Source organism: Pan paniscus, chromosome 7 (assembly GCF_029289425.2).
Source record: "Pan paniscus chromosome 7, NHGRI_mPanPan1-v2.0_pri, whole genome shotgun sequence".
In the NCBI taxonomy this organism is placed as follows: Eukaryota; Metazoa; Chordata; class Mammalia; order Primates; family Hominidae; genus Pan; species Pan paniscus.
In genome coordinates, this window is record NC_073256.2 from 111,770,475 (window position 1) to 111,797,430 (window position 26,956).

Consider the following 26,956-nt stretch of genomic DNA (forward strand, 5'->3'; position numbering starts at 1 on the left):
TGGAATGCTAGATGTTGTCTGGTATACGCTACTGAGTAATTTGATTCCATAATAGTTCTACCCTTTCATTGTCTTTGAGCAGTTTCACAGCTCTGTAAATTGTAGAAATCAGTAATGCAAATGATTCTTGTCCATAGAGATGCAAAAAGAAAATCAACCTGCCCCAACAACGACTGGACCACAGGTATTCAAAATCATTCTAGCATTTTCTGAGCTTTTGGAACATTAAAAGAGAACCAAAGAAAGAACATAGGGTATATACTTTATTTAGATAATTATTTTGTTATTTTCAGAAGAAATACAGGTATTACAGAACACAGGGTATATACTTTAGATAATTATTTTGTTATTTTCAGAAGAAATACAGGTATTATGTTAAGAATGAAACACTACTAAAATATGAAAAAATGTTCAATCTCACTAGTTATCAGGGAAATGTATACTAAAAATGATTTTCATTCATAGATTAGCAAAATTTTTTAAGACTTAAAATGCCAAGAGTGAGGCCAGGCTCAGTGGCACATGGGCCTGTAATCCAACAGTTTTGAGAGGCCAAGGATTACTTGAGCACATGAGTTCAAGACCAGACCAGGCAACATGGAGAAACCCCATGTCTACAAAAAATACAAAAATTAGCCAGGTGTGGTGGCATATGCCTGTAGTTCCAGCTATTCAGGAACCTGAGGTGGAAGGATCACTTGAGCTCAAGAGGTTGAGGCTGCACTAAGCCATGATCATGCCACTGCACTCCAGCCTCGGTGACAGAGCGAGACCCTGCCTCAAAAAAAGAAAAAAAAGAAGACTCCAAGAGTGGAAAAGGATAGAAGGGAAAGAGTACTCTTCTGTACCATTGAAGGGAGTGTAAAATGACATTTTGGATGGTGATCTGGAAGTATCTACTAATATTTTACATGAGTAGGAAATCTTCTAAAATTGTGGTAATTTTATGTCTCAGAATCTACCTTAGAAAAATAAAATGCACACGGGAGCAACGAAGCATTCTTTGTAGTTGCATACAGTGGAAGCAATCTAAAAGCACATCAGTTGGAGTTAAAAGCATACAATACATCCATATCATGGTCTACTCCAGGCAGCATTAACATGAAAGATGCAGATCATAGTGTGTTTGAATATATCACGCTGTTAACGAAAAGAGTCAAACTCTGTATAAAATATTTTTAGAGATTGATTCTGAGCCAAATATGAGTGACCATGGCCAAAGACACAGCCCTCAGGTGGCCCTAAGAACATGTGCCAAGGTGGGTGGCGTATGGCTTACTTTCATATATTTTAGGGAGGCATCAACCAAATATATTTAAGAAATACATTGGTTTAGTTCAGAAAAGCGGGACAACTCAAGGCGGGGGCGGGGTGGCGGGGGGGGGCGGTGTTCCAGGCTATAAACGTTTTCTGGTTTATAATTGGTTGAGTTTATCTGAAGACCTGGGATCAATAGAAAGGAAATGTATGTTCGGGTAAAGATAAAGGATTGTAGGCACCAAGTTTTACTGTGCAGAGGAAGCTCTCAGATAGCAGACTTCAGAGAGAACAGGTTGTATATTGTTTATTATCAGACCTAAAAGAGTGCCTGGCTCTTAGTTGATTATCTCCTGGATCTAGAAAGGAAGAAAGGAAAACAAGGGGAAAGTGGATTCTCTATAGAATGTGGATTTTTCCCACAAGGGATGGCTTTGCACCACCATTTCAAGATATGGCAGAGAAACATGTTTTGGGGTAAAATATTTTTATTTTCTTCCATGTTATGCCAGAGTCAGATTGGAAAGTAAGTCATGATATACAGGGTTAAATAAAACCATCTGATGAGAATGTATGGTTTACAGAGCATGATTCCCCAGACCCGTTAGATAGGAATTTAGGCAAGATTAAAAAAAAAAAATCAGAGCTTAGTCCTCAATGCAGACAGCACAAATTAGTGATAACCTATGTAAATTGTAATTGATGATTAATCTGAAATATTTATTACTGTTTGATTATATTACAATAAAATTATCTTTCTAGTTTAAAGATAGAATGGACAAGTTTTTAAATTAAAAGAAGCTATACTACTGATGCAGAATTAAGTGGAAAATACTATGCAGGACTTTCTAAAGCAGACTATGAAAAGGTATCATGGATATAGTTGTTAAGAATATTACGAATATATGTGTAAATGCTATGAATCACTGCCAGTTTATGGAACTGGTAAAAGACATTGAATAATTTTTTGTTCTTTGCCAATGCTCGTTGGTGTAGTCATAGAGTTTTATGAAGAATCACTGTGCTGTCTGAGAGTGAAAAACTCAAACTGTTTTTCCTCTGCTCTCACACCACAACAATCAACACGAAGACTTGTGTGACCAAATGTGTGGGAGTTTCTCCCCACACACCAAGCAAGAAGTTAAGTTCTGCAGTGGAGAGGAGCCGGGTATCCTCTAATTCAACTTTCCAACACTATCAGGAGATAGTGTTAGATCTCAAAGGTTAAGAGCTCAGTACCACAAACCCCATGGCCCCACCTGAGGGAAGAGAGAGACCCTCTCATATTGTTTTATATTGTTTTATACTCAGTACCTGTTTTAAGAAAAAAACAAGGAAGTGAAATCAAAGACAGGCAGCCCGGCGCCAGGTCCAAAACCAGGCCTGGGCCTGCCTGGCCTAAACCTAGTAGTTAAAAATTAACTCATGACTTAGAACCCGATGTTACCCATAGATTCCAGGCATTGTATGGAAGAACACTGTGAAACTCCCTGCTCTTTTCTGTTTCACTCTGACCACCGGTGCATGCAGCCCCTGTCACGTACCCCCTGCTTGCTCAAATCAATCACGACCCTTTCATGTGAAATCTTTAGTGTTGTGAGCCCTTAAAAGGAACAGAAATTGTGCACTCAGGGAGCTCAGATTTTAAGACAGTAGCTTGCCGATGCTCCCAGCTGAATAAAGCCCTTCCTTCTACAACTCGGTGTCTGAGAGGTTTTGTCTGTGGCTCGTCCTGCTACACAACCAGTCACAAGTCTGGGCCTCCAGAACATCTAACCAAAAAGCTTCAAGTTGGGGTTCCCACAATCCCCTCTGGGTTCTATTAGTTTGCTAGAGTGGTCACAGAACTCCAGAAACACGCTTACCAGTTTATTACAAAGGATATTACAAAGGATACAAATGAACAGCCAGATGTAAGAGATGCATAGGGCAAGTTATGGTGGAAGGGACACAAAGTTTCCATGCCCACCCCAGGCACAACCCCCAGAAACCTCCACTTGTTCAGCTATCTCGAAGCTCTACAACACAGGGCTTTGGGCTTTTTATGAAAGCTTCATTACATAGGCATGACTGATTAAATCACTGGCCACTGGTAATCAATTTAACCCTCAGCCTCTCTCCTCTCCCCAGAGATAGGGGTGAGGCTGAACGTTCCAACTCTCTAATGGTGCCTTGGTCTTTCACGTAACCAACTCACATCCTGAAACTACCTAGGGGCTGTCAGCCATCAATCAATCACTAGCACACAAACAGACATTACTTTGGAGGTCGTAAGGATTTTAGGAGTTGTATACCAGGGAAACGGGGTCAAAGGCCAAACATATATTCCACAATATCACCTATTATTAACTTCAGTTGGAGATTTTTGTGAAACAAAATGTTTACGAAACAGTCAATAAACAAAGGCAAAAAAATCAACCTAAGTGTCCATCAACAGATGAATAAAGAAAATGAACTGCATATACACAATGGAATATTATTTGGTTATAAAAAATGAAATCCTGTCATTTGCAGCAACATGGATGGAACTGGAAGTCATTATGTTAAGTGAAATAACCCAAGCACGGAAAGACAAATACCGTATGTTCTCTCTCACATGTGGGAGCTAAAAGGGTGAATCTCATGGAAGTAGAGACTTGATTAGTGGTTGCCAGAGGCTGGGAAGGAGAGGTGGGGATTAAGAGAGGTTGGTTAATGGGTACAAAAGTACAGTTAAAAGCCGGGCACGGTGGCTCACGCCTGTAATCCCAGCACCTTGGGAGGCCAAGGCGGGCGGATCACAAGGTCAGGAGATCAAGACCATCCTGGCTAACATGGTGAAACCCCGTCTCTACTACTAAAAATACAAAACATTAGCCAGGCGTGGTGGCAGGCGCCTGTAGTCCCAGCTACTCGGGAGGCTGAGGCAGGAGAATGGCGTGAACCCGGGAGGCAGAGCTTGCAGCGAGCCGAGATCGCGCCACCGCACTCCAGCCTGGGCGACAGAGCGAGACTCTGTCTCAAAAAAAAAAAAAGTACAGTTAAATAGAAAGAATAAAATCTAGTGTTCAATAATATAATACGGTGACTATAGTCAACAACAATTTATTGTATAGTTCAAAACAGAAGAATTGGGATGTTCCCAACATAAAAAATGTTTGAGGTGATGGCTGTCCTAATTACTCTTGTAAAAGAAAATAAAATCTTAGGACCCCAAACTCATTATACCAAAAGGAAAGTTAAACCTAGAAAATTAGTCATGCAACACTGCCTTTCCTTCCTCCTCTTTCCCCCCAGAGCTATAATTTCACAACCCTGTGTCATAGCATTACACGTTAAGTCAGGGTCCCGCAATGGCAAAAGGACATATACCTCCCTCACAAATTTCTCACAAGAAAATCCCTTCCTAGTCACTAAATCTTTCAGGATACATATCCCCTAAAACCAGCACATGCCAATTGTAACCTTGGGTGTGCAACCTAAGTTTAACTCTCAAAACTGAGTTCTGTTAAATCTCATGCTGACAATGTCAATTACAAGCTTACCTTCTTAGGTACACAACAGGGACAAGACAAAAAATCACTCCTTCGATCATGTCTTTTGCAGGGACAAGACAAAAAATCACTCCTTCGATCATGTCTTTTGCAGTGACATGAATGGAGGTGGAAGCCATTATCCTCAGCCAACTAATACAGCAACAGAAGACCAAATATCGCATGTTCTCACTTATAAGTGGGAGCTGAATGATGAGAACACATGGACACATTGTGGGGAACAACACACACTGGGGCCTATAGGGATGGTCAGGAGAGCATCAGGAAGAATAACTAATGAATGTTGGCTTAATACCTAGGTGATGGGATGACCTGTGCAGCAAACCACCAGAGCACACATCTACCTATGTAACAAACCTGCATATCCTGCATATGTACCCCTGAACTTGAAATAAAAGTTTAAGAAAAATAATAATAGTAATGACCCAAGGGAATAAAATGAAATTATCAAAAAAAAAAAAAAATCACTCCTTCGGCTACCCCGAGATGGATGCATAACTGACTCTTTCCTCTACTCCATCTTTTCAAATGTTTACCTTACCTTATGTAAAACACAGATTTACTGAGCACTAATTAGAGCCTCACAAAAATGTAACCATTTGTCTCACTGCCTCTCTTACCTTCCTTTGTCCTTCTGCTTACTCTTTATTCTTCAATACTGAGTTCCAGAAACCCTCTTTTGGAAAGCACAGGTAACAGATGCTCCTGTGACTTGTGTTTTTCCCAGGTGTATCCTTAAACTTTGGCTTAATAAACCTCTGATTGAGTCACATTTTTGGTTAATACACTGATTTGATCATTACACATTGTATGCATATATGAAAATATCACATGCACCCCCAAAATATGTACAACTATTATGTATCAATAAATAAAAATAAACTGTAAAAATAAAAAATATACAAGTTTACCAATTTTTTGAGTCTTCATTTACTTATGAAGGCTCCTGTATCATATAAAATTTATATTAAATTTTATGCTTATGAAATACAATAGAAAAATGGTTGTAGAATACAGATAACTTAATGAATAAAACACAAATGTCCAACATATAAAGAACTCAACTTCACAAATAAACAGGGAGACACAAAAGATAACAGTAGGTTTTCCTCATTCAATTGGCAAAAGTTAAAAAGTTTAGTAACATGTGTTGAAGAAGTTGGGAAAATAAATTCTCTCATACACTAATGATGGCAGTCATTTTGGAAGGCAATTTGGCAGACCATATTAAAGTGTAATGCAAACACATTATGATCTAACAACTCCTGAGAAATACATGCATATGTTCACAAGACCACATGCATAAGGATGTTCACTGCAGAGGTTTTAATAGTAAAAAAAAAAAAAAAAAAAACTAAAACTAAAAACAACTATGATGTATTCATACCATGGTATACTTTGCAGCAATTAAAAAGAATAAGGTGGATCTACGTGTTCTAAAATGAAAACAAAAAACATCCAAGGCAAACTAATGAGAACTGTAAATAATTCTTGGCAAACAACTCCATCCAAATTCTTGCTCTAAGAGCCTTGACCAACTCTAGCAAAGCTTCTAGTAGCCTAGCCCACCTCCACTCAGCCCTGGAATACCCAGCCTCCTTTTGAGCTCCAGTCTGTCTGGAGAAGTTCAGGGCTATCAAAAGAAGCTTACTGTTTATTCTAGCCAACACCTGACTATAGGCCCCTGACCTTCCTTTCTTAGAGCACTAACTAAGAAGAGTTTACAATTGTAAATTCTTTCTCTGTCCCTTTGAGATGTGTATGTATCTCCTACAACTCAGCAGTGTCTTTCTCAAGAACCAGAAAGCCACTCCTTTGAAATGTAATCATCAGGAAGGTTTGGATCTCTGTGTCCCAGTCTCTGTGGAAGGACAGAATCCTAATTTTGATAACTGTCAGCTGGCAGGCACACCTGACCCACTCACATTTACAATGACCAACTATCTTAGCCTGGAGCTGCTATAACAAAGTATCATAAACTGGGTGGCTTATAAACAACACAGGTTTATTTCTCGTGGTTCTGGAAGCTAGGAAGTCCAAGATAAAAACACCAGCAGATTTGGTGTCTGGTAAGGGCCCATTTCCTGGTTCTTAGATGGTGCCATCTCAGTATGTCGTCACATGGTAGAAGGAACAAATGAGATCTCTTGAGCCTATTTTAAAGGGTACTAATCGCATTCATGAGGGCTCCACTCTCATACCTAATTACCTCCCAAAAGGCCCTACCTCCTAATATCACCACCTTGGGGGTTAGGATTTCAACATATAAATGTGGGGGAAAAACAAACATTCAAACCACAGCACCAGCCCTTTGTAATTTTCACTTTCCTGACGCTACTTGAGCCCTCAGTTGCTCCCCTTCCGTACTCCCTCATTCTCCCTTTAAAAGGCCCAGTCATGACTGCACAAATCATGGAGCTCAGCTCTTTCCCCTATTGCCAGTGGTTACCGAATAAAATTTTTTACCACTTTAATGTGTCTTGATTTTTTTATTCACGAGTGTCAAAGTTGTAAGTAGATAAATACTGAATAACACCATTTATTTGAAGCACAGCACCCATAATAACAGCTGAGTTGTATCTGCAGTATTTTAGATAGTTTTATGAAAAGAATGTATTTAGGTACATTAATTTTTTTTTTTTTAAGAGACAGGGCCTCACTATGTTGCCCAGGCTGGTCTTGAACTCCTGGCCTCAAGCGATCCTCCCACCTCAGCCTCCCAAAGCTCTGGGATCACAGGCATGAACCACCACACTTAGGCTTAAGCACATTAATCTTAATGAATTGCATGAATTATTTTGAGGAAAACGTACTCATATTTGAAACTTTAGAACTCTTTTTTAAAATTAATGTAGATTGATGGATAAATATATAATAAAACACATATAGCAAAATTTTAATTGTAGACTTGAGATGGTAGGTTTATGGGTGTTCAACACAAAATTCTTTCAACATTTATGTAAGATTTTTTAAAGTATCATAATAAAATGTTCAAAAATTATCATTAAAAAGAAAACATAGCAAGTAGTGTATTTTAAACTCTTTAGCCATTAAAAATGTGCAAAGTTTGAACAAAGTTGAATTTCTAAAATAAAACTTAGATAAATTAGATATAATAGTAAAGAATAATTGTGGGGTAGGGGTGATTTTTTCCACAAACTCTTTTTAAGGCACAAAAAGTACAGTGATTACAGAAATTTTTTCTGTATTTTAGGAGGTAGTCCAAAAGAGTCAAGATAAGAATTATATGCCTTATTAATCTTTGTCTTGGCCCAGTTCTCTGGCAAACAGAGCCTGATTAAAATGCTGATGTTTCACTTGAGAGGTGCATACACAGGGCATCAAAGGTGAAGAGAAGGTAAACTGAGGCAAGAAAATATATAAAGCAAGGGAAAGTGCTGGCTACCATTTTACAACAAGCTATAAAAAAAAATAGTAGGTCACTTAACAAATGCATCCACTTGGTGTACTCTTTGTGGAATGTCTCCTGATAGACTGCAAAAAGAAACCATACCTCAGAGTAGTCCATGTGGAAAAAGAAATTTATCTGGCAAGTTCCCTCCTGTCTCCTATTTCCCACTGGTCAAAGTCCACCCTGAAGTACACTGCACTTCATTTTGTGTCATCTGGCCTTCACCGATGCTTAGGGTGCTACCTACAAGGATGTTGTGTGGCGTTATACCCAAGATTGGAAGTGGCAGGAGGAGCCAGACCCTCCTAGAGTATGGTTCATAAACTTAGCTAGATGGTGGCCACCAAGGCATAGGGCCCTCATTCCTCAGATGAAGCAACTGGTTAGCCTCCAGTGGCAGCAGAAAATTCTACAAGGCAGATGGTGCCAAGGGACTCTGAAGGGGCACATAAGATTATGTTTGATATAATCACAATGCAACATGAGAGGAAGATAAGACTTAAAAAAAAAAAAATCTGCCACATAAAAATAGGGCAAAAACTAGGGTAAATCCAATCTCTGAGAGTTATTCTCAGTTACAGCATTTAAATATCTCACACTTCATCACTGTGCTTTGGTGGTGATATTCTGTGATGTTAAGCAGTCAAGACAATCAAAACCTAGGATTTAAGGACCTTGAAAACCCTCACAAAACCGAAGGAGTCAAATTATAAAATTTACTCCACCCATGCTACATGAATCACAGACCTACTCTATATAATCTAAATTTACATATATCTTCACAAAATAGCTCCCAGCTGTCTATTAAGGATCTCTGTTTGGCCAAGTCTTGTCCTTGGTGTAAAAATACGTTGAGCTAAAGGAGCCTCTCTGCCTCAGAAGCTGGCCTGCCCTTTAGATGAATTTTGTATACTGCAAACATTGCTAAGCTACTCTTATTTATTTTAGCCATTCTTTCACTTAATCATTTTATCAGTATAGTCAACATTATGTTTGCTGGTGGCGTCTCACAATATTCACTACACCACTCACTCATTGTGCTGCAGCCAGAAAACCTGGGTGAAACAACTCTCACTTCTAAGGAAGGAGATGAAAAGTATGTGCCTGCTTCGTACACTGAGGATTCTCAGAAACTGGTAAGGATTCCTCTTCATGATGGCAAACTAAGACTGGGATTAGAAAAACCCCTGGTCACAGGAAAGTGGTCAGCAACAGCACAAAGTTAGGAAATCTTATTTAGTAATTCTGAGTAGGAACCATCTGCCTGTCATGAGATAGATGAGAAAAAGCGTGTGGCCACAGTAGTTGCTGGGATCCATCATTTAACATGAGTGGAGCCAGTCTAAGAATGCAACCAATCCTGCAGATGACAGATGGAATAAATAGAAAGAAACTGGGCTCATGACAGTATCCTTGAAACTGCTAGACCAGTCAGCCCTGAAGCCTGGAATTTCCAGTTATACATGCCAATAAAAACCTTCAGTTATATAAGCTAGTATTTTTATCGATACTTGAACCAAAAGCATATTAGCTGATATAAAAATATATTCTTTTTGGTTATTTTTTTCTTTCCCTTGTGTTTTCTTCTTTGCCTATGTTACCTTGCTCAAATTACCACTTCTCTGACATTTTGTTTTTAAATGAGGATTCAAATGAAAGACAAGATAGGAAGACAGTTCATTCTCCAAAAAGTAGAGGCTGCATGTCATTATTATTTCAACTATTCTATAGTTTTGTTTTTTTTTTTGTCTTTCCATTGAGCTATGATTGTACCACTGCACTCCACCCTGGGTGACCAAGCAAGATCCTGTCTCCTCCGCCCCACTCCCCCCACCAAAAAGAAACAGGAGATAACAAATGTTGGCAAGGGTGTGGAGAACAGGGAACCCTGTACACTGTTAGTGGGAATGAAGATTGGTGCAGCCATTATGGAGGTTCTTAAGGAAATTAAAAATAGAACTACCATATGACCCAGCAATCCCTCTTCTTGGCACACACCCAAAGGAGATGAAATCACCATCTCAAAAATCTGCACTCCCATGTTCGCTGCATCATGGGAGCACACACACATACACAAAATAGAATATCATTCAGCCTTAAAAAAGGAGACTCTGTCATTTGCCACAACATGGAAGGATGTGGATGACATTATGCTAAATGAATTAAGCCAGACACAGAAAGAAAAATACTGCATCTCACGTTATATGTGAAATGTTACTTAAAAAAAAAAAAAAAGGCCAAACATACAGAGATTAAAAATAAAACAGTGGTTACCAGAACAAAGAGGTGGGTTGGTGGGGGAGGAGGGAGAGGAAATCAGGAGATACGCGTCAGAGGATACAAGTAGTGGATATGTACGATGAACAAGTCTAGGGATCTAATATACAACATGAAGGCTATAGTTAATAAAATTGTATTAGGTACTTTGTTAAATAAGTAGATTTTAGGTGCTCTGGTCACACACAAAAAACTGTATATGTGATGAATAATATGTTAATTTGCTTCACTATATTACCATTTTACTCTCTCTATATATGTACATGTGTGCACATGCATATACATACACACATGCACGCACACACACACACATACACACATATATATCTCCCATAACATCATGTTGTAAACCTCAGGTATGCACAATAAAATTTATTTTTAAAATGTTTTAAATTGAGCTTTAATATTAGGTCTTATACCACACCCTTCCCCCCTGCCCCCCACCACACACACACACAGACAACCCTCTAGAACCCATGTAAATTAACTACTGCCCAATATCCATATCATCAGGTTGTTGCCTCTTCCCTTGAGTGACCCATCTAAAAAATAATGCTCTATACTCTGGCGGCCAGGTGCAGTGGCTCACGCCTGTAATCCCAGCACTTTGGGAGGCAGAGACGGGCGGACCACATGAGGTCGGGAGTTCAAGACCAGCTGGCCAACATGGTGAAACCCTGTTTCCACTAAAAAAATACAAAAATTAGTCAGGTGTGGTGGTGGGCACCTGTAATCCCAGCTACTCAGAAGCCTGAGGCAGGAGAATCACTTGAACCCAGGAGGTAGATGTTGCAGTGAGCCAAGATCACATCACTGCACTCCAGCCTGGGTGACAGAGTGAGACTCTGTCTCCAAAAAAAGAAAAAAAAAAGGAAATGCTCTATACTCTGGAGAGAATTTGATAACCCAACCTCCTAGAAATAGCCCTGGATAACGCCTCAGTAGTTTCAAACATCCTTCAGGATTATTTGGAAGGATGCATATGAGAGAGTCAATATTCAAATGACCAGGACCTTTTTTTAGTACCTTTAGGACCTTTTAGTACCTTTAGGACCTTTTTTATTCACTTCCATCCAAGGCAGGAATTCAAAAGAACAGTCCCAGTGTATAGGTTTCCTCAAAAGCCCTTCTTAATCCTGACAACTAGGACAAGAACTAGAAGGCAAATTAGTTAGGGGAGAATTATCTTCAATGGTGTATTTTTGAAAGGAGAAAGGATACACCTATCATGTTTCCCCTTCTTCAGCAGACTGGACTACTGACTGTGTGGATCAGAAACAATGCTCATACGCCCAAAAATCATAAAACCTAATTTATTCCCTTACCCAAATCTTCATAAAAGAGCCCTAAAGGACAAAGGATGATCTCCTCAAAACTCAATTGTCTGTGGAGAATTTTCTATCGGGAAAAAGATATAGTGGCTCTGAATATTCAATATCTGATTCCTTGCAGTTATGTCTAGGTTGTTGTATAAGGAAGTAAAAGCCACTAGAAAAGAAAATAGATTCACCAATCAACTGGTCACAAATTTTTAAAAATCATTTTCCATTCAAATGTCCCTTAAACCTCAACCATAATATCAAAGTCTCTTTGAGACTGCATGACAATCAACTACAAAATGAAACAGCAAATTTTGCAAAAGGTTGACATGATAGGTACTTGGAAAGAGACTGACTTGAATATCAAAGAATTTTAGGCCCCTAGGAAAAGTTAAGCAATCCACAAATATTATGCAAAAACCCTTTTTATGATGGGGCTAAAAGAGTCATACATAAACCAAAGAAGTTTTATCATGTCATAGTTTCTGTGAGAAAAAGTATAACTAACTTCTATTCAAATAAGCACTTTTAATAAGGATATAAAATCTCAGCCAGGCTCGTGCCTGTAATCCCACAATTTGGGAGGCCAAGGTGGGCAAATCACTTGAAGCCAGGAGTTCGAGACGAACCTGGCCAACATGGCAAAACCCCATCTCTACTAAAAACACAAAAATTAGCTGAGTGTGGTGGTGGATGCTTGTAGTCCCAGCTACGTGGGAGGCTGAGGAACAAGAATTGCTTGAATCCAGAATGAGACTGTCTCAAAAAAAAAAAAAAAAATTTACTATTAAATTTGGTCCCTTTTTGATAGACTGGTTAAACAGAAATTAATAGGTAAATATATTTAAGATAACAATAACCAAATTTTTCACTATGAAAGAAAGGGCTGCAAACTAAAATGAACCCTGGGGTACTATATTAGAATTGGAGGTATTGGTATGAGCTGATGGTTTTTAGTATTTATAGATAAATATAGATGTAATCATATATAGATTTTCGAGTTTTGACTGCTAGAAGAGCTAAAAGCAATAACACTGCAGTATCAATGAGTACACCTAGTGGTCAGTTTTTGGTTTTTAAATACACTTCTCCGCCAAAAAAGAACTAGGGCTCTTGAATGATTTCTAGAGCTGGGGCAGGAAAGATCTTATTGTGCCAAAAGCACAAAAACGCTCAAAAATTGATGGGGATTGTCAAACGGACACAGGAACCCTGGTAAAAGGATTCCCATTGGCCAAATCTGAGACAATCTGAGCATCATAATAAATGATAACAGATTATAACCCACTGAATAAAACAGACATTTATGAATCCATAAAAATTAATTAACAAATAAATGGGGGAGAAGGGAAAGCTCTTCCTTGCAACAGAATGCCAACTAATAAATATAGATGGAATGAGAAAACTAACATTTGGCAACAATTATAGTAATAAATTTCAAAGTAACTCTCCATAGATACTTACTAATTTCAAAGGTAAAAATAATTTTATGGTGAAGAAACCCTGCTGACACCAATTTATCCAAATAATCAAACTTATTATCACCAGTAATGGGATAAATTGACATCATGTGCCTTCTGATTGATATACTAAGAACTATTTCTGTGATATTTCTGCCAAAAATGTGTAAACTAAATCTAATTATAAGGAAATATCAAACAAACCCAAACTGATAAGCATTCAACAAATGATTGGCCTGTACTCCTTAAGTTAAAAAGTCACAAAATAGAAGCAAAGACTAAGAAAATGTTCCAGATTGAAGGCAACTAAAAGACATGATGACTAAATACAACACATATCCTGGTCTAGCAGGAAAAAAAAAAGTTTATTCATTTTTAAATTTGTTTCTGCCATGAAGGACCTTGTCTTAGTCCATTCAGGCCGCTATAACAAAATACCATAAACTGGGTAGCTTATAAACAACAGAAATGTATTTCCCACAGATCTAAAGGCTGGGAAGTCCAAGATTAAGAAACTGGCAGATTCAGTGTTTGGTAAGGGCCTCCTTTCTGGTTCATAGATGGCACTGTCTCCTGTGTCCTCACATGGTGAAAGAGGATTGGCAACTCTCTGGGGCCTGTTTCACGGAGGAATTAATCTCATTCATGAGGGCTTCACCCTCCTGGCCCAGTCACCTCCCAAAGCCCTCACCTCCTAATATTAATACCATCACATTAGTGCTTAGGTTTCTACATATGAATTTTGGAGAAACAGAAACGTTCAGACCATAGCATTGTATCAGTGTTAATATCCCAATTTTGACTGTTGTACTTCTGTACTTTATCATATAGCAGCCTGTCCTTGTTTAGGAAATACATACTAAAGAATTTCAGGTGATGGAGCACCATGTCAGTATCTTATTCTCAACTAGTACTGAAACATTACACATATACATACAATACACACAAAAATGTTAAATTTGTGGAAGTTTTTTATACTATCCTTAATTTTTCTTTTTTCTTTTTTTGAGATAGAGTCTCGCTCTGTCACCCAGGCTGGAGTGCAATGGTGCTATCTCGGCTCACTGCAAGCTCCGCTCCTGGGTTCACACCATTATCCTGCCTCAGCCTCCAGAGTAGCTGGGAATACAGGCACCCACCACCACGCCCAGCTAATTTTTTGCATTTTTAGTAGATATGGGGTTTCACCGTGTTAGCCAGGATGGTCTCGATCTCCTGACCTCGTGATCCACCCATCTCGGCCTCCCAAAGTGCTGGGATTACAGGCCTGAGCCACCACACCCAGCCTACTATCCTTAATTTTTTCTGTAATTTTTAAATAATCTTTAACATCAAAAAGTTTAAATTGAAAGCACAACAAAATAACACTGTTTAACTTAGATTGTCAAATATCAAAAATATAAATATATACTTACATATAGATTGAGCATCACAATACATGATAAATGCATTCCTCATGCATTGCTGATGAGAGTATAAACCTGTACTAACCTCTATAGAAGGCAATTTATCATTATCCATCAAAATGCTAAAGGCACATACCTTGTGACGAGTATCCTACTCCAAGGTATTTATGAATATAGTCTCCTATATGTATATATTATATAGATATTTATTGTAGCTCTATTTGTAATAACAAAAGATCCCAAACAAACTAAATATCCATTAAGACATTGGTTAAGTACATTTGGCACATCCACACAGTGGAATTAGTTTTAAAAATAAGATAGTTCTGGCCGGGCACAGCGGCTCACGTCTGTAATCCTAGCATTTTGGGAGGCTGAGGTGGGCGGATCACTTGAGGTCAGGAGTTCAAAACCAGCCTGGCCAACATGGTGAACCCGTCTCTACTAAAAATACAAAAAAATTAGCCGGGTGTGATGGTAGGTGCCATAATCCCAGCTACTCAGGAGGCTGAGGCAGAAGAATCACTTGAACCCAGAGACAGAGGTTGCAGTGAGCCGAGATCACGCCACTGCACTCCGGCCTGGGTGACAGAGCAAGACTCCGTCTCAAAAAAATAAATAAACAAATAAGGTAGTTCTAAATGCATTGACAAAAAGATTTCAGTGATATACTGTTGCAGTAAAAATGCAATGTATAGAACAAGGAAGCTAGTGAACAATTATTTAGATGGAGAAAAAATATATATGTATACAAATATGTTTCTAGAATACTTCAAAAAAGACATACAAAAAACTAGTAACTGGTTACCTCTGGGGAAGGGAAGTAGACAGCTATGTAACAGGGAAGGGAGACTTTTTACTATATTCTCTTTTTGTTTGTTTGCTTGAGATGGAGTTTTGCTCTTTTTTGTCCAGGCTGGAGTGCAATGGCGCAATCTCAGCTCACTGCAACCTCCGCCTCCCGGGTTCAAGCAATTCTCTGGCCTCAGCCTCCGAAGTAGCTGGGATTACAGGTGTGCACCACCACACCCAGCTAATTTTGTATTTTTAGTAGAGACAGGGCTTCACCATGTTGGCCAGGCTGGTCTTGAACTCCTGACCTCAGGTCATCCACCCGCCTCAGCCTCCCAAAGTGCTGGGATTACAGACGTGAGCCACCATGCCCGGCCAACTTTTTACTATACTCTTAACGTCTTCTGAGTTTTTTACCATGTGCATGCATTACCTTTTAAAAAAAAAAAAAGTCACAAGGGATTACATATTGCATGATTCTCATTACATCGCATATCCAGAATAGGTAAATCCATAGAGACAGAAAGCAAATTAGTGGTTGCCAGGGGCTGGAAAGAGAGGAGAGAAAGAGAGTGACTATTTAATTGATCTGGGGTTTCTTTTTAGAGAAAAATGCTCTGGAACTAGATAGAACTGACAGTTGTACAACATTGTAAATATGCTAAATGCCACTTAATTGTATACTTTAAAATGATTAAAATGGTGAATTGTATGTTATGTATATTTTATCACAATTAAAAAACAAACATTTATGAATACAAATAAAACCAATAAAATATTTTAAAATATATTAGTTTCATGATAGTAATATTTTGCTAAGATTAAACTGCTAATTACAATATAAATATGATACCAACAGATTTGACACACATCTTTTGTGTTTAACAAGCCTTTTATCCAATAGGGGATGAGATGGCTTAATTCATTCACCATCCCTATTTGAATATGGGAAACCTTCATTTGGCAAGAGTATACCACTTATACAGTTGTCTACTTGTTCTCATCTGCAGGCATAAAATCTTGTAATGGCACTCAATTATAAGGCAGCTATCCAAAAGATCTAGCACGAGCGTATACACTTTTATTCATATCATTTAAAAGAAAACACAAAAGTCTAACTTATCTGAGAATTTATAAACTCTTGAGAATATGCCCAACCATCTCCAAGGACCTAAGACCCACTTAAGAAACATTTAGCTAACTTCTCCACTGGGGAAAGATTTTTATCACTCCCCTGTTATACCTTTAATCTTCCACTCTTCACTACCTTTTTCCTCTCAGCCTACAACATACTACCTTAAAACAAAAACACAACAAAACTCTCTAGCCCCCTACCATTCCTCGAGATACTACTTCCTTCACTACCGAATTTATTTATTTACTTACAAACTTTATTTACATACTTACTCACATTCACTTCCTCCACTGGCCTATTTCCATTCATCACATATCCATTACAGCATGACTTTTGTTCCAAAACACTTGTGAAATTATTCTCTCAAATATTACCAGAGCCTGCAAACTATAATGTTCCAATAGCCTCTTTGTGGCTACTTGACTTCCCTGAAGCACTCTGAAGCCAAAGACAGCCAAGAGACTCAACTAGAGAAAACTGTAAGTTTCTCAGGATCTCTTCGTTCAGTCACAAAACATTTTTAAATCTATGTGGTTTGATTTAAAACCTTAACAAGAGAACGTTCCTGCCTTTGCATGTCACAGTTTTGTGAAGGAGATTCAGGTAAACAGATAACAGAAGATGGCATAGTCTCCTCTCACAGTTCTTCAGAATGAGAAAGAATCAGAAAGAATAAAAAAACTTTCTCTTTTTCTAAAGAAACTATATAGCTCTGAATATCCAAGAGATCTGGGGCTTCCTGTATTTATTTCTGAGACTCCTATAACAAACTGGGTGGCTTTAAACAACAGAATTTATTCTCCCACAGTCTGGAAACCAGAAGTCCAAAATCAAGGTGGCAGCAGGGCCATGCTCTCTCTGAAGGTTCTAAGGGAGAATCTTTCTTTGCTTCTTTCTAGCCCCTGGTGGTTGCCAGCAATCATGGGTGGTTATTCCAATCTCTGCTTCCACCATCACATGGTCTTTTTCCGTCTGTGTTTCTATCTCTTTCTTCATAAGGACACCAGTCATTAAATTTAGGGTCTATCTTAATCCAGTATGACTTTATCTTGATTACATCTGCAAAGACCCTATTTCCAAATAAGTTCACATTCATAGGTACCAAGGCTTAGGACTTTAACATATATCTTTAGGAGACACAATTGAAGCCACTACATTTCCCCTCTCCCAGAATTTGGTTTTTGAAAGCCCAGGGTCAAAAGTACTGAACTGGATTGTTCATGAAAAGAAACACCTGTGGAGCTTGGATCAAAAAAGATAGAAGTGGGTCCTATGGCCATTCTACCACAACCCCCAAAGAAATCACATTCCCTAAGCTTTGGGGGAAGTCATTAGTGGTAGACCTACATCTTCATTCTCACACAAAGAATATTATCTGTAAACACGTAGTGTTATGAAGAGACTCAAAGTGTCCCGTGAATTCAAGAAAGTGAAAATGTACTTATCAGGGCTCTTTCAGTTGAAAGAAAAACCAAACTGAAACTAGCTTAGCAAAAATGACATTAACAATTAACTAAATATTATGAATTACTATTAATCCTGTTTGGTATAATAACAATGTGTGGTTATGCAGGAGAAAACATTTATTTCAAGAAATACATGCTTAAGTGGCTAGAGGTAAAGTGGCATGATATATGCAACTTATTTTCAAAAGGTTGAGGGGAGTGCATCTACATAGAGAAAAAGAGAGAAAGCACACAAATGAGGCAAAATGTTAGTAACTGGTGAGTTTAGGATGTTAATTGCATCATTCAACTCGAGAGTTTGTAGGCATATTTCAAAATAAAAAGGTGATGGGGAAAATGACATATGTTATTTAACTGGGACATACAGATTTGTAGTTCATTTCAAGGTGGATTAGATCAAGAATGAAAAAGATGTGAAAGGGTGAGTGGATACTAAACAGGTCTCTCATCTCTATGCTTTTCTATATGCTACATCCCTCTCCAACATTCCACCATAGAGAACAAAACATTTCTCACAAAGCTCTTTTCCCCAATTTAACCTCTTTCTGAACAAGAAACAGGAGGGTATCAGGAGGTTGGCACAGGTTCTCCAGTCCACTGAATGTACTAATCAGAGAAAGGATTATGGGATTAGGAGTTGAGTAAGTTAACTCCCTCTTTATTTTATCTTAACTCTTAACTCCCTTCTCAAATTTAGCAGGGAAGAGAATGAGAAACTATGGTAGAATACAAATAAAGCCCAAGATTAGTAACATAAAAGGTATTATATTCCAGAGTCTAAATGTCATTTTCTGATGAAGAAATTAGAAAAGAACTGGGCATACATGGATCATTTTCTACCTCGGGCTTAAAGTAGAAAAGAAAATCTGGGAAAACAGAATAGTCACCTAACAAGGATGGAAGCAAGGAAGGAGGAAGTGGGGAAAATAGGGAGGAAAGAAGGGAGAGCAAGTCAGTAAGATAGAGCAGCAGCTAAACTGCCATGCCCAGAGCTGTTCCTAGGGATCTTCCTATACTGAATCAGTTCAAAAAGTCTTTCTCCACCTTGTTCTGACACCAGTCACAGCTTTTGAAAAGTTATGAGGAGCACATAAATGGCACCAAGATAATGGCCAGTTAGGTAAATACAGAATTCCTTTCTGTCCCAACAAGATACAAACCCATTCACAGGTAAAATTCATTAATCATCAGGAAGTCCAAGAACTTCCTTCAAAATGGTGAAGTGCTTAGGGCACTTTGTTGATTTGCACTGGTATCATAAGGATGGCAGTTACTATTCTGTAGCCCAACAGATGGGGCCAGCTGGCTGAATCTGTTCATTCAACCAAAACATGAATAAAATGTAATTTGGAAAAATACAGTCTAATGATGGCTTTCACAAGGCCAAATAAACATCTATGAACCATCTTAATTATTTTTTTTAGTTACCTAACAAATAGTGATCTCTTACATATACAAAAAGAACCATAATCATTATTTTAACTCAGTTCAACAATAGAGGGATGGAGCATTTGTTAAATGCTTGGTTTTCATGCAAGTATGTATCGTAATAATTCAACTCTGATTTGAAGTACTCCAGACTCTAATGAATTAACAAGTAACTAATTTCAAGTTCAACTCTCCAATTTTTGTCCTATTAACATGCTTTTTAGAAAAACATGTATAAATCCTATCTTTAAACACAATCTTGGTTCTTGAGGAAAAGATCACATTTGACCAAGTTTATAATAAACAGTCTTAAGCATACATCTACTATAAAGCACACTTTAATCACACAGTTATTAATCCAATCACTAAAGATAAATTATGACAACAAAAAACCTGAACTACCAACAATGTAGTGGTATTACATCAACAATTTTCTAATATAACATATTCATTCTTAAATCATCATTTAAAGAATACTGTAATACTATTGGTCAAGCATAAACCTTATCAATAAAAAGCAGTCTTACCTGTATGAGGTGGATCTAATGTTGCCAGTGTAGGTGCTTCAAAACAATATTTTCCACTGCAATTATCTCTGTAATTGATTTCTCTAGTACTTTCGTCACTAGGCACATTTAAACTGCATATTCTAAGATCATTTTGTGATGGGAGAAAGGTGTTATTAATTGCAACACCCTAAAAGAAACAAATATATATTTAAATCAGAAATCAAACCTAATTTTCTGTATTTTCTGTATTTTTACATAAAAGATTCTAATTTAAAACATGATATACCGGTTATATATATAAACTAGAACTAGATATTTAAAAATAAATTAATATCTGCCGGGCATGGTGGCTCATGCCTGTAATCCCAACACTTTGGGAGGCCGAGGCGGGTGAATCACTTGAGGTCAGGAGTTTGAGACCAGCCTGGCCAACATGGTGAAACACTGTCTCTACTAAAAATATAAAAATTAGCCTGGCGTGGTAGCAAGTGCCTGTTATCCCAGCTACTTGGGAGATTGAGGCAGGAGAATCGCTTGAACTCAGGAGGCGGAGGTTGCAGTGAGCCAAGATTGTACCACTGCATTCCAGCCTGGGCAACAGAGCGAGACTCCATCTAAAAAAAAAAAATTAACTAATTAAAATCTAATTTTTATTGCTTGTTTTTAGAACTATTTTAAATTATGCTACTAAAACTGAACGATATGACAGAATGAAAAATTATGCTTATAATTATAGTGTATTTTAAACATATCAGAAGTTTTTAAACAAATCATAACATGCCATTCTCATAATAAAATGCTCTTTTTCTTGTTAAATTTCTCAATACTAAAATCAGTACTTAAATATTTTTAGGTGAGATAATGGTAATCTCACTATGTTGGGTTTTTTTAACAAGCCCCCACCTCTTTTTTTAAGAGATGGGGTCTTGGTCTGGTACCCAGGCTGAAGAGTGCAGTGTCACGACCATAGCTCATTGCAGCCTTCAACTCCTGGGCCCAAGGGATCCTCCCACCTCAGCCTCCCTAGTAGCTGGAACTACAAGCATGTGCCACCATACCCAGCTAATGTTTTTTTTTCTGTAGAGATGGGGTCTCACTATGTTGCCCAGGCTGGTCTGAACTCCTGGCCTCAAGCAATCTTCCTGCCTAGGCCTCCCAAAGTGCTAAGATTACAGGGGTGAGCCACCATACCCGGCCTTAAAAAGCTCTTATATTTTAGAGACATATTCTAAAAATTTACAAATGAAAGCATATTCCTGGAATTTGCATCAAAATAAGAAGGGAGTGACTCGAGCTGGAGTGGAAAACTAAAGATGAAACAAGAGGCCGGGCGCAGTGGCTCACGCCTGTAATCCCAGAACTTTGGGAGGCCAAGGCAGGCGGATCACTTGAGGTCAGGAGTTCAAGACCAGCCTGGCCAACATCGTGAAACCCCGTCTCTACTGAAAAAACAAAAATTAGCCAGACACGGTGGTGCACGCCTGTAATCCCAGCTGCTCGGGAGGCTGAGGCAGGAGAATCGCTTGAACCTAGGAGGCAGAGGTTGCAGTGAGCCAAGAATGCACCAGTGTACTCCAGCCTGGGCGACAGAACAAGACCCTGTCTCAAAAAAATAAAAAATTAGGCCAGGCGCAGTGGCTCACACCTGTAATCCCAGCACTTTGGGAGGCCGAGGCAGGCAGATCTCGAGGTCAGGAGATCGAGACCAACCTGGCTAACACGGTGAAACCCGGTCTCTACTAAAAATACAAAAAATAAGCTGGGCATGGTGGCGGGTGCCTGTAGTCCCTGCTACTCTGGAGGCTGAGGCAGGAGAACGGCATGAACCCGGGAGGCAGAGATTGCAGTGAGCCAAGATTGCGCCACTGCACTGCAGCCTGGGCAACAGAGCGAGACTCCGTCTCAAAAAAAAAAGATGAAACAAGATCAGTCATGGCCAGGCATGGTGGCTCACACCTGTAATCCCAGCACTTTGGGAGGCCAAGGCAAGCAGAGTCCTTGACCTCAGGAGTTTGAGACCAGCCTGGGCAACATAGTGAAACTCAGTCTCTACAAAAAATACAAAAATTAGCCAGGCACAGTGGTGTGTTCCAATAGTCCCAGATACTTCGAACGCTGAGGTGGGAGGATGGCTTGAGGCCAGGAGGCCAAGGTTGCAGCAAGCTGAGATCACACCACTGTACTCCAGCCTGGGCAACAGAGCCAGACCCTGCCTCAAAAAATAAAAATAAAAAAAAGATCAGTCATACATTTTCAATTGTTGAAGTTAGGTAATATGGACAAGGAAGTTCATTATGTGCTATTTTCTCTTTTTTTTGTATATGTATGGGTTTTCTATTGCTGCTCTCTCAAATTACCAGAAATTTGGTGGCATTGAACAACACAAATTTATCATTTTATAGTTTCGCAAGTTAGAACTCAGACTTAGGTCTTACTGCGTTAAAATCAAAGTTATCACCAGGGCTGAGTTCCTTTCTGGATGCTCCAGGAGAGAATATATTTCCTTGTCTTTTCAAAATTCTAGAAGCCAAACAAATTCTTTGGCTTAGCCCTCTTCCTCCATATTCAAAGTCAACTATGTTACATCTCTCTGCCCCTGCTTCCCTAATCACCATCTCTTTCTCTGATCCTCTTCCCTCTCTCTCTTCCACTGCTAAGGACACTTATAATTATAATGGGCCCACTCAGATCATCCAGGGTAACCTCCCCATCTCAAGGTCCTTAACATTAATCACGTCAGCAAAGTCTCTTTTGCCATGTAAGGTAACACAGATTCCAGTGATTAGGACATGAATATGTTTAAAGGGCCATTTTTTCTGTCTACCACAGTAGTAAATGGTTGAATTTTTTTTAAATAGAAACTCACAATAATAGGCAAAGTTGTCATGTTATTATAAATACTCTTTTTTTTTTTTTTTTTTTTGAGACGGAGTTTTGCTCTTGTGGCCCAGGCTGGAGTGCAATGGCGCAATCTCGGCTCACTGCAACCTCCGCCTCCCAGGTTCAAGCAATTCTCCTGCCTCAGCCTCCCGAGTAGCTGAGATTACAGGCATGCACCACCACGCCCGGCTAATTTTGTATTTTTAGTAGAGACGGGGTTTCTCCATGTTGAGGCTGGTCTCAAACTCCTGACCTCAGGTGATCCGCCTGCCTCAGCTTCCCAAAGTGCTGGGATTACAGGCGTGAGCCACCACACCCGGCCATAAATACTCATCTTAATAAATTTCATGGTTAGTAAATAAACTTTCCAAAAAAAAACCTGATAAATTTTTTTATATTTTTTATATCTGATCAGATATTAAAGTAAGTCAACTAATGAAGGTCACAAATTTTCTTTTTTGCAACATTTTATTTTCATATAATTTCAAATTCATGGTAACATTCCAAAAATAGTATTCCTATATACCTTTACCCATATTAACCATTGGTTTACATTTTCTTCCATTTCCCTCTCCTCCTTTGCTCTGTGTATGTGTGTACACACACACGTGAGAGTAAACTGCAGACACTACGCTCCTTCGCCTCTAAATACTTCAAGGTGTGTTTCCAAAGACTCTCTTCCATAATCACAGTAAAATTATCAAAATTGATTATTTAACACTGGTATAATACCAGTATCTAATCCACAGTCTATATTCAAATTTGGTCACTTATCGCAATAATGTCTGTTATAGATTTTTCCCCAAATCAGGATCCAATCCTAGATCACACATTACATCTAGTCAGTATGTTCCTTTAGTTTCCTTCAATCTCTAACTTCATTCATCGTTTCTGGTCTTGAAATTTCAAAATTTCAAAATAAGGCCAGTTATTTTGCTGAATATCCCTCAATCTGGATTTGTCTGATGTTTCCCTATGATTAGTTTCAGATTGTGAATTTGGGGCAAGAATACAACAGTTCATCATATTAGGAGGCACATAATATCGGTTAGTTCCATTACTAGAGGTATTAACTTTGATCACTGATTAAGGTGGTGTCTGCCAAAGTATTTTTCCCTTTGTAATTTTTTTAAGTATGTTGTGAGGAGATACTTGAGTATATTCAAATATCCTATTTCCTCATTGAACATTTACCCACTAGTTTTGGCATCCATTGAGACTCTCTAACACCATCATTACTTCTACTTCTATGCTTTAGCATTCCACTGTAAGGAAGAGTTTAATCTTCATTTATTTATTTATTCATTTATTTACATATATTAGTATAGATTCTGACTCCTGTATTATTCAATGGGCTATAATCCATTAGTATATTTCTTTTGATGTTCAATTTGTCCCAGATTTTGTATTTATCAGACCAATCAAGTAAAAACCACTGAAGTCACCAAAGCAATGCTTTCTCACTATAGGTTAATTCAATCTAAGATAAGAAATAGTTTAAAAACAAGAAGTTAAGAATGTAACAGACAAAGTAAAAAGACGGCAGAGTTGACTGCTAAGCCTAATACTTTTAGGCTTCTCATGTTACCTTGCTTAAAATTGCTGTATAATTTCAAAAATGCCCCACTTCAGTTTTAAAAAGTAAAATAACTATTTAATTTATTTATAGAATTAAAAGAAAAAAATAGTAAATCTGTGTTTTTGCCTAGAATTAGTCCTTAGACATTACATCAAAAAACAAATCTTGGCCAGGCGTGGTGGCTCACACCTGTAATCCCAACATTTTGGGACACCAAGGCAGGCGGATAACCTGAGATCAGGAATTCATGACCAGCCTGGCCAACATGGTAAAACCCCAACTCTACTGAAAATACAAAAATTAGCTAGGCGTGGCGGCAGGCACCTTTAGTCCCAGCTACTCCAGAGGATAAGACAGGAGAATTGCTTGAACCCAGGAGGCAGAGGTTGCAGTGAGCCAGGATTGTGCCACTGTACTCCAGCATGGGTGACAGAGCAAGACTCCATTTCAAAAACAAACAAACAAACAAACAAACAAATAAATAAATAATAAATATTGGTTGGACACAGTGGCTCACTCTAGCCTGAGCGACAGAGCAAGACTTCACCTTAAAAAAAAAAAAAAAAAAAAGACAGTTCTCCAAAGAGATACACAAATGGGTAATAAGCACACATAAAAGTGCTCCATATCAGCTATCAGAGAAATGCAAAGCAAAACCACAATGAGGTACTACTTTACCCACTAGTATGGCCACAATCAAAAAGATAATAAGTGTTGGTAGGGATATGGAAAAATTAAAACCTTCATACATTGATGGTAAGAATGAAAATGGTGCAGTCAGCTTGGAAAAGAGTCTGTCAGTTCATTTAGAGGTTAAACATAGAATTATCATATGATCCAGAAATTCTACTCCTAGGAATACACTCAAGAGAAATGAAAACATGGCCAAGTATGGTGGCTCACATCTGTAATTCCAACACTTTGGGAGGCTGAGGAGAGGACTGCTTGAGCTCAGGACTTAGAGACCAGCCTGGGCAACATAGGCAGACCCCATCTCTATAAAAAATTTAAAAATTAGCCTATGAAATTTAAAATTTAAAAATCTCTATAAAAAAATTTTAAAATGATGGCACATGCCTGTGGTCCCAGCTACTTAGGAGATGGAGGTGGGAGGATCACTTGAGCCTAGTAGGTGGAGGCTGCAGTGAGCCATGATGGTGCCATCATCAAGACCCTATCTCAAAAAAAAAAAAAAAAAGAAAAGAAAGAAAGAAAAAAGAGAGAAACGAAAACACATATCCACACAAAAATTTGTACACAAACATTCATGAGTATTACTCATAATTGCTAAAAAGTGGAAACAACCCAAATGACCATTAACTAATGAATAGATAAATAAATTGTGGTATATTAAAACAACAGATTATTCAGTGTGGTAGGCAGAATAACGGCTCCCAAAGATTTCCACACCCTAATCCCCAGAATCTGTGAATGTATTGTTATGTGGTAAAAAGGACTTTGCAGATGTGATTAAGGACCAGGACCTTGAAAGGGAGAGATGATCCTGGATTACCCAGGTGGGCCTAACCTAATCAAATGAGTTCTAGCTGCAGAAAACCAAAGAGAAGGAAACATGAGAACTCAAACGTGCTTCCCTGGCTGTGAAGACGGAAGAAGGGGGCCATGAGCCAAGGAATGTGGTGACCTGTAGAAGCTGGAAAAAGCCAGGGAACGGATTTCCCCTAAAATCTCCAGAAATGAATATAGCCTTACCAACACCTTGATCTTAGATCTGTGTTGAACTTTTAACCTACAGAACTATAAGATAATTCATTTGTGTTGTTTTAAGCCATTAGATTTGTGGTAATTTGTTTCAGCAGCAAGAGAAAACTGATATTTCAGCAATAAGAAATAAATTCCTGATAAAAAGTTTCTTTTTGCTGTCATGAAAATGTTCTAAAATTGATTATGGAGATGGCTGCACAATTCTGTGAATATAATAAAAACCACTGAGTTGTAGTAAGTGGACTGTATGGTATTTAAATTATATCTGTATTAGTTTGCATTGCTATAAAGGAATACCTGAGACAGGTAATTTATAAAGAAAAGAGGTTTATTTTAGCTCACAGTTCTGCAGGCTGTATAGGAAGCATGGTGCCAGCTTCTGTTTCTGATGAGGGCCTCCAGAAGCTTATAATTAGGGCAGAAGGTAAAGGGGGAAACTGCATCTCAATCACAAGAGGGAGAGCAAAAGAGGGAGGGGGGAGATGCCGCACTCTTTTTAAACAACCAGATATCATGTGGACTCAGAGCGAAAACTCACTCATTACCATGAAAACAGCACCAAGCCATTCATGAAGGATCCAACCCTCATGACCCAAATATCTCCCATTAGGCCAACCTCAAACACTGGAGGTCACACTTCAACATGAGATTCTGAAGGGACAAATATCCAAACTCTATCAATACCTAAATAAAGCTGTATTTTAAAAAGGAAAGAAAGAAAGAAACCTTATTAAGAAAACAAAAGCCTATGTTTTCTCCTTACAGTGTGCCAGAATTT

General features: G+C 38.5%; 1 protein-coding gene across 2 annotated transcripts in view; it reads right to left on the reverse strand.

Annotated features, from left to right (window-relative positions):
• Positions 1-26,956, reverse strand: part of RAD54B (RAD54 homolog B) — a 102,882-nt gene that overhangs the window by 65,987 nt on the left and 9,939 nt on the right. For both annotated transcript variants that reach the window (XM_003821102.6, XM_034966359.4), the window contains exon 3: positions 20,013-20,181. In XM_003821102.6, the coding sequence (XP_003821150.2) occupies positions 20,013-20,181 (169 nt within the window). The remainder of the gene's footprint in view (positions 1-20,012; positions 20,182-26,956) is intronic.